This window comes from Vipera ursinii, assembly GCF_947247035.1.
Source record: "Vipera ursinii genome assembly, chromosome: 2".
NCBI lineage: Eukaryota > Metazoa > Chordata > Lepidosauria > Squamata > Viperidae > Vipera > Vipera ursinii.
In genome coordinates this window covers 72,761,772-72,777,162 of record NC_139513.1, presented here as the reverse complement: position 1 = coordinate 72,777,162, position 15,391 = coordinate 72,761,772, and the positions used below count along the sequence as shown (strand labels likewise).

Genomic DNA, 15,391 nt, shown 5'->3' with positions numbered 1-15,391 from the left:
ATGCGCAACGAGGACCCACTGACAGTTTTGTTTGGATTTGTGGCGCAGCGTTGAAGCCCTTGTGTGGGTCTCGCCGTCGTGCGAGCGGCGGGTGGGTTCGAATGGCGGCTGAAGCTGAGGCAGGAGCCGGGCCCGCTTCCGCGGAGTGGGAGGCCCCCACGCGCGTGTTGCGGGCTTTCACCTGGCTCGGGCAGGAGTTCCTGTCGGACTGGGAGGCCCAGGACTTGCGGGCCGCCCTCTTCCAGCTGCTGCTGCTCTGGCTGCTGGTGAGCTTGCTCGGCATCCAGGTGGCCTGGCGGGTCTACGGGAACACCGTCACCAGCCTCTACTATCGGCAAGGTAGGGCTCCCCGCCAAAGCCCCTGCGCCGCGCCGAGTCCGCCCGGGTCCCGCTTCCCCACTTGCGCGCACCGCGATTCGCTCCTGGGGCTCCCGTCGTCTCCCATTGGGTGGCGGAGGCGGGAGAGCAGCCCGGGTCTCCCTCCAAGTGTGCCCCGGAGAAACTCGGCCAGGGAAGGGGGTCTAACATCTTTAATTTTATCTTAATTTCTGTATTTATTATACGTTATTGTTGTTAGCCCGCCCTGAGTCCTTCGGGAGATAGGGCGGGATATAAGTCCCATTAATTAATTAATTGATTGATTAATATAAGTCCCATTAATTAATTAATTGATTAATCAATCAATCAATCTTGACTCGCTGCCTGGCAGCCTTGCGAGAGACCAGACAGGAAGCACCGCCAAATAAGTCTACTTTGTTGTAAGGTTACATTGATAGAATCGCCTGACCCTGAACATATATCTCTTCCCTGCCTCCCGTTCCCCCAGCCCCATTACTGCCCAAGCAACTAGGGAGGGTCTCTTCTGAGCCACTGGACCTGTCTACGTGTTGCTGCTGCAGGCTAAGTTGCCTTTTATCCGACTGTTCCCTTGGCTGTGGGTCTTTGCCCAAAGGTCATTCCCATGTACCATTATTAATGATGAAGCCCTGGCGGCCAGGCCGATTGTTCCAGCCTCTCTGGCAGCTGAGTTGACCAGGATCTTGGTATTGGTCATGGGAGAGAAGCAATAACTGGTGAAGGAGTCATATCCGATATGGGGTTCTGTCCCATTCCTGAGAGGTCTTTAGTAGTTGCTGGTCAGTTGTGTTACCAAGCGTTAGTCTATTCTGGCTAGGTTGCCCTAAAAATGCACATTTTTCACTCCATCCTGAATGCTAGTTCTGTTACCAATTTTTCCCCCTAGCCATTTGTAAAAGTATGCACAATGGTTAGGCAACAAGTGTTACAGTGCCCTCTACCTATGATCAAGCATTTCTGATACTGAGGCATCTTCTAAGGTTAATTTGCACTCTGGGGAGAGAAACATGGCATCATTGAATTCTGCAGCATTATTAAATTGACATTTGTGGATGTGCAACTCCAATGAAGCTAGTTTTCTCTTAACTCCTCCAACAACATTCCTCTTCTCCAACTGTGAGGACATTAGCCATGAATAATACTCTAGAAGTTGATCACAGAGCAAAATGTTCCTGTCCTGTCAGGGCATAGCAAACCGGGGCAGAGGGAAAGAATGTAAATGTTCCAAAAGTATTTCTTACATTCATATTGTAAAAGGTGAACATTCTCCTACTCTGCAGAATCTATACTTTTCCCAGTACACTTATGGAATTTTAGCAATGAATTATTAGTTATTGTGAATGTTTGGTGCTAGTTAATTATCTACTTTAACTTGGCCTTTTTCTAGTTTTATTCTACTTAATAGGATATTCATCTCAGATGCTGCTAGTATAGATGTGTAAATTAAAGGTAAAGGTTCCCCCGCACATGCGTGCTAGTCGTTTCCAACTCTAGGGGCCAGTGCTTATCTCCGTTTCAAAGCCAAAGAGCCAGCGCTTGTCTGAGGACGTCTCCGTGGTCATGTGGCTGGTATGACTAGACGCCAAAGGCGCACGGAACACTGTTACCTTCCCACCGTAGTGGTCCCTATTTTTCTACTTGCATTTTTACGTGCTTTCGAACTGCTAGGTTGGCAGAAGCTGGGACGAGTAACAGGCGCTCACTCTGTTACGTGGCACTCGGGATTCGACCTGCCAAACTGCCGACCTTCTGATCGACAAGCTCAGCGTCCTAACCCACTGAGCCACCGTTTCCCTCTCGGATGTGTAAATTAGGCTCCAGTTATTGAGAACTGCCCTGTGTGATCTGGATGGCTAGGCTGCAGGTGAATTGGAGGGGTCTGACTTTGGCAGAGGCCCTTCCCCACATAATGCCAGATGTGTTTTCCAAGGTGCTGTCAAGTCTTCTCTGTGGTCTTTGTAAAAACAGGTTTAGTGTTTTTTTTCTGAAAGAGTACTAGAGTTTTGTTTAAAAACTCGATGTTAGAGTTCTACACTGAACAAATCTAGAAAAGAGAGACAGCTTCAGCCCCTGGGTATTGTTGCTTCTTTCAGCAAAGAGAACATTGGAGGGTTTCCACTGTGTCTGCTGACAAATGATTTTGTGTGGCCGTACTTTTTACTATTTACATTACTTTGGGGTCGGGCTGTTGTGGGTACTAGTATCCTTAAAGTCATTTCAGTAAACATCTTGCAAGACAAAAGGGAAACAGGAGTCCTCCAAGGGTCAGGAGAATAGGAGCTGAAGGATTTAGTTGCCTATTCTTCTTTCTAGGTCCTGGAGGACAAAATGGAGAAACTCCAGATGGCTCTTCACACTATTCTATGTGGTGAGTTGTTTTATTTCTTGAACTGATTATCGTATAATGGCATCAGTGGTTTGGGACTATCAACCCCGAAAAACACCAGTTGCATTTCTCGAAGATTTTGATATGGTTGGATTTTCTTTTTTAAATTTAGGGAGAGCACAAGCAACACAAGTACAAAAACACATCGAGAGTAACCACAGAGATGACCAAGTCTGGCTCCTGCTCCGCCAGGAGCACAGAGGATGGGGATGCTTGCCTGCCTGCCCACTCAGAGGCCTTGCTGATTCAGTGCAAAGGGAAAGTGCAATCAAAGTTGTCATTTCTCCCATGCTATGGTTTATAGTTGCTGGCTATCACTGGTGCTGTGAGGACTGTTCCTATCCGTCCAGTTGCCAAGCTCTGAATCTCAGGATTGCTTTACTCAGGTTCGGGAAGCTGCAATTCTCCCCCCCCCCCCAAAAAAAAAATTACATTATTTTCATTGTTCTTCTGTGTGCCGCAAACCTATCTGCAGACTGACCTCCAGACTATCTTTTCTCAGCATTAAATTGCTGGCCCAGACCTCATTTCTTTCTGTTCTGGTTCTTGAAGTCCTCTGGCCCTGAGCCAGCTTCTGCTTAGAAAGGACACAGGCTCATTCTTCCAGTTGAGCATGAATCATCGGTTGCTATCTTATTCTGAGTAGGTTTGGCCTAACATAAACTGTAGTGTGAGTCAGCAGCACCCAGGTGTATTGGCCCGCAGCTTGAGAGCTCCAAGATATTTGGCTAATCCTTAGGGATTCTCAGAGTTGTCCTTTAGATTTGGTAGGATTGGAGAAATCTAGTCTGGGCATTTTTTTAAAAAAATGTTTTCCTACCTCTGTCAGCTTTGTAGTACGGGCTAATGACTTTCTGTAGCTCGACACTTTTTAGAATAGTTCTGCTTGCAATCCATAAGCCACTGTGCTTATGACTTGAAGGACTAAGTTGAAGCTGCTGTATAATTGTGTGATCTAAGAGGTGCTGATGCAATACCGAGCTTTCCTTTTCTCTGCATTGTGCTTATTGCAGAGTTTGCAATATACAGATTATAAAGATGTAATTTAAAAAAACAAGTAGCTTGGTGGTTATTGTAGCTGTTGCATGTGAACTGCATTTTATTAGTTAAGGGCCATGCTACCCACTGAGCAGAAAACATCCACATTTTTCTTTTTAAAAAATTGAAGGGGAGGCATGCAACTTTTTCATGTTCTTTTCCTAAACCTCTCCCCGTGGAGCCAATATTAATTTTAGATGGAAGCTAATCATGTTTTGCCCCATCAGCTTCTGTAAATACTGTAGCCTGTTTGGATTGTTTTGGTTCACATATGCTTTCAAGAAAGTTATGCCTTTATTGATTAAATTAGAAATGAGGTAGCTCTGAACAGTCTGTCAAAGAGGATGGTAGCACCTAGCTGACCTTGAAAAACTAGACCAAGTTGATCCTGCCTCGTACTTAGGTGGAATGCCAGCTCTATGGGCTGGCCAGAAAACAAATATGACACCTACCAAAGATAACAATAGCAAAGTATTTTATTGTTGCCAAGAAAACTTCACAGATGTGCTCTGAGCTGTATTTCAAGATATTATCTGAAGCTTCCAGCTCGGAAAAAGAAGCAAAGAAATAAAAGAAGATTTGCCTAAGCTTGAATCACTGTTCCTGCATATTCTCACAGAACGTGTGTTGAACAATTATAAAAGCCCTCTTCTTAAAGAAAATGGCTCACGAGTAGTTCTGCAGTTTTTGCTCCAATTTATCCCTGTGCCTTCTGACATTATCTTTGGGTATCTAACTACCTGATATTTATTTTAAAAAATTCCAGTGGGCTCATAGGCATTCTCAGAGTATAAAAAAGGAGAGGGATTACAGTGTAGTGTCCATCTACCCAGAAAAAAAGAGAGCTGATCAGCTGCAAGTCAAAGGGTGAGGTCCTGAAGACAAGAGTTCAAAAGTGGAGAGTATCTTCTTCAGTTTTCCTTCTGCTAAATTAGAATTTTGTTGCTGACCATGCTCCAGTTTTGTAAGTCTACCCAGAATATGCTTTCCAAATTCCGATGTGCCTAACCAATTCCCAAAATGTAGCCTAGATTCAACTGTATTTGCATGATCTGAACTAAACGACTCATGATAGCAACTAAGAAGCCACTGAGTAGATGAGAGGAATAAAACCAGGTTACTTTTCTGCTTATCAGATCTCAAATATTCCACCTCACACTGCAGTCATCAATTATAGACTGATACAGTCAGTTCTCTAGGCCCAGGTTGTCATTAGTAGCAGACTCTTGACAGAGTCAAATATCTCTTGCCTTTTAGTACAATGTGATGTAAAATTAAACATCTGCTGGCAGCAGCCTATTTTATAGTGTAGTAATGGGTAGGTGTAAAGGGCATTTTGGTCACAAGAGCTGGGTAGTTCTTCTTCCTCACCTCTACAGTGAGGGCTGTGTTCAGTTTGCTGTATTCACTGTCCACATAGCCCATAGCAATATTCTTCTGCAGGCATGGTGATGGGCAGCCACTAGTAACTTCACCTAGTGCACAGAGAAACAGCCAGAGTATTGCTCAGTAGGGAGCATACAATTTCTACACATAGCAGAAACAACAGATTTTCAAACTACCCTCCCCCAGTACCCATTAAAAATAACATCACATTCTTGTTTTCCTTGCATAGTGCCTTCCAGATATGCTAGAATAATTCCCACAAATTTCAACCAGCATAGCTAAAAGCAGAGTCAGCAGATTAGAGGGCCTACAGTCTCTATCGAGGAAGGTTAACAAAGAGCCATGAACAAAAATGGTGCTTTAGGTATCAATTAAGAACAAGCAAACAGGGCATGGTTATTTCAAGTTCCGATTGTTACTAGATAACAACAGCCCAATTCAGACTCAAAATTGGAAAGTTTTTAGATCAAAACGTTTTAAATTTGAATTGTTTTATACATCTCAAGTTTATACAACGTTCGATGTGTAAATATGTATCGTTTAATTTTGGATGTGTATGTTGTATTGTATGAATCCAGCTGATTGTGATATATCCAATGAAACATTATTACACAAACCTGGCTTGGCATGATACATGAATCCAGTCACTGTATGAAGTCAACCACAACAACAGGTATCATGATCATCATTTAGATTACTGATCCACTAGACTACCTACCAGTTGCCTTGCCCTCTGGGCTAAGGATGGGCACATGCTGCCGGATGGGAGGCCCTGCGGATGTCAGCCCCACACGCTTCTTTTTCGGTTTCTCTTTAATTTGGGCCAAAATGATTGAAGCACCAGGGAAATCCATGGCAACACGACGGCGCTTCCCTGGAAAGGAGTCAGAAAAGTACAATACCATGATAGCACTAGCTCCCTCATTGTAGATCAGGAGATCCTCCTGTCAGAAACAAATACTTGCCCTGCACAGTTCCCACCCCTTTTTCGCTCTGATTATAACACTGCCAATACTTAATCTTTGATCTGTATCTCATCGGGTTGGGGTTGGGTGGACATTGGCCAGTTTGTTCAACGTTGGCTTTGGCTGGGACAAAAAAAAGATTGAGAATTCAATGGGTACTTGCCAAGAGTCCACACCAGACTGGCCTCCACAGGGGTTGTGTTCTCATCAATGTCATTGCCATAAAGACATAGACCTGCTTCCAGTCGCAAGCTATCTCTAGCTGCAAGTCCGGCCAGCCACACAGAAGTGTCCCTAAGCAGCAGCTCGGCTAGCTCCACAGCTTGCTTTGCAGGGACAGAGATCTAGGTATGAGAATGCACATTATTTAGTTGGTGTGATTTATATTTTCGCACCCTGTGTTTTAACTCATCCCAATATTTGGATTTGACAGACACACTTATTTTTCATCCACATTATTTCTTCCCTATCAACACATTAGGTAAAGGTAAAGGTTCCCCTGCACATGCGTGCTAGTCGTTTCCAACTCTAGGGGCCGGTGCTCATCTCCGTTTCAAAGCCGAAGAGCCAGCGCTTGTCCGAGGACGTCTCCGTGGTCATGTGGCCGGCATGACTAGACACCAAAGGCGCACGGAATGCTGTTACCTTCCCACCGTAGTGATCCCTATTTTTCTACTTGCATTTTTATGTGCTTTTGAACTGCTAGGTTGGCAGAAGCTGGGACGAGTAACAGGCGCTCACTCTGTTACACGGCACTCGGGATTCGACCCGCCAAACTGCCGACCTGATTGACAAGCTCAGCATCCTAACCCACTGAGCCACCACGTCCCTTACATCAACACATTAACTTCCACTAATTGGAGAATAATTTGTCTCTCCTCAAACTGCTTGTCCAATTGGATACCATCTTACCACCTGCTGCTATTGCAATGCTTTTCCCCAAAGATCCTTATTCCTGCTCAGATCTAGCAGCTGTCAGTGTGATACCTCTACACCATCCTCGCCTGTGTAGCCACAGCGTGTCACCCTACAGCCTTGCACTCCAAATACAGCCATCACTGCACTGCTCATGAAGGGTAACTTAGCCAAATCATCTGCCACTCCAGGTTGCAGTACACGGGCCATACCAGGACCTGGTAGCAGAAAAAATGGGAAATAAAAAGACCAGTGTGTAGTTTAGGTAGTTCTGGAACTTCACCAAAGTTTAATGAAATTTAATTCCACATAAAATTTCATCTTGTCCAAATGGCTGACACTATAGGAATTCACCTTTCGAGGTGAAAGGTTGGGATAATGGGAAAAGGTGCTCCCTAAAATCCTGACGGCAATTCTAAGAAATTTTATTTACCTTGCAGAGCAAGTAAAGCATTGTCTGAGACCTCCAAGTGCACATCATAGCCAGCTGCTTTCATTTCCTTCATCTTATTCTACAATATATAATGGAGAAAATAGTAAGATCAAGATGCACATAGAGGATGATGGTTTTCCTGGTCTTCTATTTCTGTAACAGAACTTCATTCTTCTTAACTCAGTTTCTCCTACTTCCTCTTGGGAATGAACGGTAATGAGAAACATACCTCCATGAGGGCAAAATCTTTGTCCATGCAGCCGGCGTTCGAGACCACATATAAGTGCTGATCTGAGGTGTTGGTTACAATCAAATCATCTATAATGCCGCCTTTCTCATTTGTGAACAGAGAAAGTGTGCCCTGAAAGGAAAGGTAAATTCAACCAATTCCATTAGTGGTCTCAGAGATCAGTTTTCAAGAAGGAGACGCTGAAGCAGAGAACTGGATACAAATGCAATAAGCATCAAAGCTATCTCAATCTATAAGACACATATTCCTTAATCATGCAATATGAAATGAGATTCCATTTAGAGTTACAGCTCTGTATAAACTTCACAATGACATACAGTACATTGTTTTAAAATTTTCAGAAATATATGTTTACTAATCCATTGTTTAAGGCATGAATTCAATTTTTTAAGTAAAGACTACCAAGACTCTTCAAATGTAAGGCCCTTTTGTATTCTCCAAGACATTAGTTTTGGATGTTGAAAAGTCAATCTCAGTTATTCATATCTTTAAAAATAGAGAACCAGAATTATGTAATACAGTTGGAACTAACAGTTAAATTAACAACTTCAGTGCACAACCTACAATGGAGGTTTCAGTTATAGCAATCCATCTTCTGCTTAAATATTTGTATCAGGTTATTCCACTTCTGAGGAGTTCACTGCTATTAAGAGCTCTTAATTTTGCCACAGTCTGATTTCTAGTTTTCACACATTGTTCTATGTTTTCTGATCTCTGGAGCAGCAGAAATCATGATGGTCCTTTAGATAATTGAAAACTTATGTCTTAAGCTAATATTCTTTTCTCTTGTCTAATTCTATCCAGTTCTTTCATCCATTCCTTATAGGACTTCCATTTCAGGTCATTATCTGACCATGCACCAGGTGTCAATATCTATAAAATGTTATCAGAAGTGGTTACAGTAATCCAGATTTGTTAAAGATCACCTAACTAAGCTGGGTTTGATCTTGGATATCTCAGTCACAAATCTGCCTTCCTACTGATACTCCAAGTGATCTATTTGGTTCCATTGTACCTGATTAGGCTTCAGCTCTGCAATATCTCCAACAACAAGATTTTCTATAAACTTCAACCTGTCTCTACCAAACACTTTTGTCTGTAAGAGAGAAAGAGAAAAATATTTTATTTAATTTGGAAGAGAGACCATGATGTTATATTATTACATGACATGTAGGAACAAGGACAACATACCAAGACATAATTTCGGGGCCTGCTTAGTATATAAGAGTGTATGTGATCAAAGGTATTCACGAAGGGTTTAATTAAGAGAATATATGTAGCTCAGGGCTGAGCTGTGTTGTCCTTGATTAGGATATTTTTTTTCTGCCCAAGAAAAATTAAAAGTCATCTACAAAATACAGCGTAAGGATTATGACACTACTGTGTAGGGCAGACAGGCAGAAAACTAGCAGGGTGCAAATTATAAAAAACAGAACTATAAATCAGAAGATCAAAATAAAACAGTAAAAATTCCCAGGGCTTCTAAAATAATCAATTTGTCCTGGGAAAATTTATATGTTTTTGCCTGACAGAACAAGGGCAAACAAAGGTGAGGTGTCGCAACTAAGAAGGCTTGGTCTCTATTATATTCAGCTGATCTCAAGTTCAGGACATTGGGAGGGAAGCTAGTGGAATGATGTTGGCAGAGGCAATCCATCCGTTAGCAAATTTTCTGTAATGTGGTACCCTCCAGATTTCTTATGCCAACTCCTGTCTGTTTTGAAAATCCAACCTATTTAAAATGGGTCCCCAACCCCCAGTCCACGGAACGGCACCGGTCCGCAGCATGCCAGGAAGCAGGCCACACAAACAAGCAAAGCTCCATCCTCGGGATGCGGGCAGTATTGAAAACCACGGTCCACAGAAAAACCTTTCTTCATGGCACCAGTCCCTGGTGCCCAAAAGTTTGGGGACCTCTGATTTAAAAGATGCAGTTCAGCAATAGCTAATTTAAACTGATTTCTATTATAGTTACAGGTAGTCCTCGACTTACAACAGTTCATTTAATGACCGTTCAAAGTTACAACGGCACTGAAAAAAGTGACTTATGACCATTTTTCACACTTATGACTGTTGCAGTATCCCCATGGTCAAACGATCAAAATTTAGATGCTTGGCAACTGAATCATACTTATAACAGTTACAGTGTCCCGGAGTCATGTGGTCGCCTTTTGTGGCCTTCTATCAAGCAAAATCAAGGGAGCAGTCAGATTAATTTAACAACTGGGTCACTAACTTAGCAACTGCAGTGGTTCATTTAACAACTGTGGCAAGAAAGGTCATAAAATGGGGCAAAATTCACTTAACTGTCTCACTTAGCAACAGAAACTTTGAGCTCAATTGTCATAAGTCAAGGATTTCCAGTAATATAATTCTTTTATATTAATTCCAATATTGGGGAAAAATACCTCATAATACAAGCTTTAAAAAAGTTAACCAATCTCAAGCAGTACTATGGTTGCATGAAATTTACAGTCTGGAATTAATGCTGCTTGCATAAAATTTAGACAGTGTTAAAAATGCCTGACACAAGAGAACTTTGATAGATCTATTCATGCTGAGAAATGTGTATATTTAACTTCAAGGCTATTTTGCTTCTTTGGTTGAGGACTATATGCCAGAATTTGAAGCAGATACAGTTAGTGTCTGCACTGGCATATAGTCCTCTTTACCTCTTCTCATATACATTAAAAGCATACATATAAAAGCATACAACTCTTGCAATCTGCCCGAGAACTGTAGTTGTCCCACAAGGCCCACTGTTAGTGACAGAAATGCAGAGCTCCACCTAATACAGAGTTCCACCTACTGCGGTGCTTCTCAAAAATAGGGGGTTTCTGTTTCCTAAAATATCAAAAAAATGGTGCTGGATTCACATAACGTGAAATTATACATGCGGTATAGTTTTGAAAATCCAGTCAGTTGTATATATATATAGGTATAGGTTCCCTCGCACATGCGTGCTAGTCGTTTCCAACTCTAGGGGCCGGTGCTCATCTCCGTTTCAAAGCCGAAGAGCCAGCGCTTGTCCAAGGACGTCTCCATGGTCATGTGGCCGGCATGACTAGACGCCAAAGGCGCACAGAACACTGTTACCTTCCCACCGTAGTGGTCCCTATTTTTCTACTTGCATTTTTATGTGCTTTCAAACTGCTAGGTTGGCAGAAGCTGGGACGAGTAACAGGCGCTCACTCTGCTACGCGGCACTCGGGATTCGACCCGCCAAACTGCCGATCTTCTGATCGACAAGCTCAGCGTCCTAACCCACTGAGCCACCGCATCCCTTAGTTAGTTGTTGTTTATTCAATAAATTATAGCTTAGCACAGCCCATGAACTCAATCTTAGCTGAATTAAGATCCAGTTGCTGAGTTTGAAACGGACAACTGGAGACATGAGAGAGGAACTCAAAGGTGGCGACTTTTAAGCCCTCCCTTTGACATTACCTGGAGCATGTGGGACACATCAAAGAGAGAACAGTGTTGACGTGTGTGGAGATGGGAGTCCAAGTGGCTGTGTGTGTATTGCACAGGAAGGCTCCAGCCTGCAAAGGCCACCATCTTCCCACCATGATGTCGGTGGAAGTCATAGAGAGGGGTCTGTTTCAGGTTCTCCTGTAGAGGAAGGCAGTAGCTGATTGCCAGAAACTCCCAAGTGATCATTCAGAACAAAGTCAGGTTGAGACAGGCCAAGAAAGCCATTATTAGTCCTACCCTAGCTATTCCTGACCACAGCCCAATTAGAAGCAAGAACACCCCTTTGCTCCAGCTACTTCACTTCAAAAACAACAAACCCTTTTTTTTGTAGCTCTTGAGTTTCCCAGAAATCCAGGCATTTCATCTTGGTATTCCCTTCGCTATCCATGAAAAACCAAACATCTGCTACTGTTTCAGCCTTAGCTTAAGGCCAGCCCGTGGTTCAATTTCCTGATGTGGGAACAGGACAGAGGGGGTAGTCTGTCCAAGCTACCTTCGACCTTTGTAATTAGCCTTGTTTACTCAGTGTGTTATCTCAAGTCCATTGTCAAGAGAACTGCAGTCCTTCTTGCCCTTTGTACCCACCAGCCTCCTTTCCTCTTTCCCACTTACTGAACTCCTGCCCATAGGTTTATGCCCAAGAGTGTGTGTGTGTGTGTGTACAGAAACAGTAAAAGTGCAAGAGATAAACGCACACGTCCAAAAACCCTGCATATTAATATCCTAGAATTCACACAGTAATTTAGGAGAGACGTTTGCCTGGTATTTATTTTTTTGAAAAGGAATCACTGGGGTAAAATTGCCCATAGGTTGAAAAGAGGGGAAATTCAAATTGGTGCAAATTTCTTTAAATAGGTTGAAAGTGGATAGGGGCAGCTCCTTCCTTCTGAGCATCCCTTTCATAGAGATTCAATCCTCCCCCCTGCACTACAGAAGAGCAGAAGGCAAACTAATTGTGGCTGGCCACACAGAGTAGCAGCAGGAGCAAATATATTAAGTGGGTTGATTTTCACTGCCAGCAGCTAAAGCCACCTCTTCACAACTACAGTTGTTCAGGAGGCAGCCTGTCTTCTGCTTTGTCTGGATTTATGGAAGTACTACTGCCAGAGGCCAGCAAATTCAAGCTCCACGTCTCAATTTATGGAAGGCATTCTTCTTCACTCATACTGTCTGTTGATAGCACTGCTTTTTCACCCCCAACCTCCATACCTGTGTTTAAAAAGTGACCTGCCATACCTGAGCAGTGACAGTTGCTAATCAGAACAATCAACACTTCAATGGTGGCAGGTCAGACACTCCTACAACGTGGCCTCTTGATGCATGCAAAAATGGAAAGTAGGTGGATGAGGAGTTTCAGGGTTTTTTGTTTTTGTTTTGCTACTTTCTCTCCTTATTCAGAAAAGCACAACTCTTTGAATTAATTGTCTCCAGGAAACTCAGTGTATTCGAGGAATCTCTCAAGAAACTCCCACAAAATCGCTTCTCGCTAAGAAAGCAGCTGGAAGAGAGGCACCGTATCCTTCTCTCTCTCTCTCCTCAAAACTGTCTTCTTCTTGTTGTTGTTAGTTGCAAAATCGTGTCCGACCCATCGCGACCCCATGGACAACATTCCTCCAGGCTTTCCTGTCCTCTACCATCTTCTGGAGTCCATTTAAGCTCACGCCTACTGCTTCAGTGACTCCATCCAGCCACCTCATTCTCTGTCGTCCCCTTCTTCTCTTGCCCTCAATCTTTCCCAGCATTAGGCTCTTCTCCAGTGAGTCCTTTCTTCTCATTAGGTGGCCAAAGTATTTGAGTTTTAGCTTCAGGATCTGGCCTTCTAAAGAGCAGTCAGGGTTGATTTCCTCTAGGACTGACCGGTTTGATCGCCTGGCAGTCCAAGGGACTCGCAGGAGTCTTCTCCAGCACCATAGTTCAAAGGCCTCAATTCTTTGGCGCTCAGCCTTTTTTATGGTCCAACTTTCACTGCCATACATTGCAACTGGGAAGACCATAGCCTTGACTATATGCAAATCTAGACAGCACACTAAAAAGCAGAGACATCACCCTGTCAACAAAGGTGCGTATAGTCAAGGCTATGGTCTTCCCAGTTGCAATGTATGGCAAAACTGTCTGGCGGGATACAATTCCTCAGCCTGAAATAAATTCTGCAGGCGCTCTGGCGCGCTCTCTTGTACTGTGTTAATCCGAACGTTTGGCTCGGACCGACCTGTTGAAGTGAGATTGGAGGCCCGAACCCTCGCTAAACTCAAGTTGTCCGTATGAACGCACACAGACGCGCGCTACTTTTCCCTCGCCTGCTTTTGTCCTCCCTCCCTCCCTCTGAAAGCACAAGTGCCCCCGCAGCCTTCTGGAGGTGGGATGAAGCTCCGTTTCGCACCAGCGCTTCTAAGTCTTTGCCCGCTCGCCCACAAACAGGCAGCCCGACTTGCTTCGAAACGCGCCCACCTGCCGCCCACCAGCTCACCTGCCCGGAAGAATAGCTCCGCTTCCCGCTTGCGATGACCCCGAAAGAGCCCAAGCGCCGGAGCGAAAGTCTTCCAGCAGCCCCAGCCCGCAGCATTTCTCCCTGCCAGCGAACACCCCCCCTCCACCCCCCCTCCCTCGGCTGCTCTCAATCTTATTTAGGGACCCTCCCACCTCTGGAAGCCCGGAAGGAGCCTGGGAAATGTAGTCGATCGCGTTCCTGGCGAATGCTCCTTGGGAATGGCCCGCCCCGCCCCAAGCCGATCGGCCAGGCCGGCTGTGAAAAGGAGAAGTTGTTGCTGCTGCTGTACAGCAAATACACAACTCAGCTTGTTCAGCATTTCTCTTCTCGGTTTAGAAGGCGTGGCGTAATAAAGCAGAGCGAGAGAGCCCCATACTGTCTGGCGATCTTGCGGCCACGACATCTGGCCTTCCGTAATCTTATTTTGCTTCTTCAAAATGATCTTTTGCAGTCAATTTCAGATCCCGTTCTCTGACACCAGCCAAGGAACATCTTCAAAGTGTAGAAATCTGTTAGTCTTGGACACAGTCACCTTAAACTAGGAAAGAGAGCTGAGAGGCAGTGAATTGAAAGAGATTATCAATGATTGCAAAAAAAAAAAAAAAAACCACACACCCACACACACACAAAACGAGTCTGGAAGCACCTTTTCCGACTAACAAACTTTATTAAAAGGCATCCTGAAAGCTTATACCTTTTAATAAAAAGTGTTACTTGGAAATGGTATTAGCAGATTTTTCCCCCCAGCATAGACTAAGAGTTCATTTCCCATATCTGAAAGGGAGATGGTACATTTCATGCTGCTATAGTTTTCAGGAGATTCAGGGATGGACAGATAACTCTTTAAGTCAGGCTATTGGTGCTACTAGTCTTGATGCCTTTTTAGTTTACTATCTTAGGTTATCACCAACTGTCAGGCTGTAACAACCGACCCAAGTTCCCTGTATGCATCTGGTTGTCCACAGGGTGACAAAATGCTGGATTAGCTGGACCTTCAGCCTAATTCAGCATCTTATGGTCCAGTAAGGACATCACCGGACAATTTCTTTCCCATTTGCATGAACTGCATCATTTCCTTTGATTACGTCTACTTATTTCAGCTGTCTCATATTTTTCCCCACTAAATGGGTTAGGATTATACTGACTGATGGTTAACAGTAAATTTATGTCATGATCGCAAGGGTGCTGCACTTTTAGGACATAAGGTTATATCACTAGTAACAGGCAAAAAGGAACAAGAGCCAATTCATAGAGAAAAGAAATTAAGGCCATTTAAAATATCTCTCCCGCCGCCACCGCCGCCACCACCTCCAAACAGGCAAGTTTTCCAAGACTCCCCTATGCTTTTGGAAAGTAAGCTTATCTTGCTCAGACTGGTGATGAGCTGAACCACCATAAGAATGAGAAAACAAATATAGCCAAGTTACCGTACTACAGGTGTCAGAATCTGCAAGTTGCAGGGTATGGGGTTGTGACTGAAGTCCTGCCCCACTTTTATTTGCAACAGTGTTGATTGCAGTCCTGCATCTTCTATCTTTCAGATTTTGACACTGCCACAAACACCTATGAAAGCTGCCTTTCTCAATCACTCTTTAAAACTGCCTAATGCATGCTTGTTATATATACTCTACACTGCATTTATCATTCTGATTATCCATTCATTCCATTTGGAGAGATTCTTGGTAACTGTGCTCTTCTG

At 43.8% G+C, this 15,391-nt stretch overlaps 2 protein-coding genes across 2 annotated transcripts; one reads left to right on the top strand and one right to left on the bottom strand.

The window, feature by feature from the left end:
* The first annotated feature begins 86 nt into the window (after positions 1-86).
* TCTA (T cell leukemia translocation altered) lies at positions 87-3,158 on the top strand. The gene is made up of 3 exons (XM_083352027.1): positions 87-339; positions 2,671-2,725; positions 2,856-3,158. The coding sequence occupies exons 1-3, from the start codon at positions 102-104 to the stop codon at positions 2,896-2,898; spliced, it is 336 nt and encodes a 111-aa protein (XP_083208153.1). The 5' UTR covers positions 87-101; the 3' UTR covers positions 2,899-3,158.
* A 252-nt stretch (positions 3,159-3,410) lies between these two features.
* AMT (aminomethyltransferase) lies at positions 3,411-13,787 on the bottom strand. Its single transcript, XM_083352026.1, has 9 exons — positions 13,672-13,787; positions 11,175-11,342; positions 8,746-8,826; positions 7,710-7,841; positions 7,481-7,559; positions 7,120-7,265; positions 6,296-6,476; positions 5,886-6,041; positions 3,411-5,256 (listed from the first exon to the last, which is right to left on the bottom strand). Exons 1-9 carry the CDS (start codon positions 13,765-13,767, stop codon positions 5,078-5,080), a joined length of 1,218 nt encoding a protein of 405 aa, XP_083208152.1. The 5' UTR covers positions 13,768-13,787; the 3' UTR covers positions 3,411-5,077.
* Positions 13,788-15,391: the final 1,604 nt, after the last annotated feature.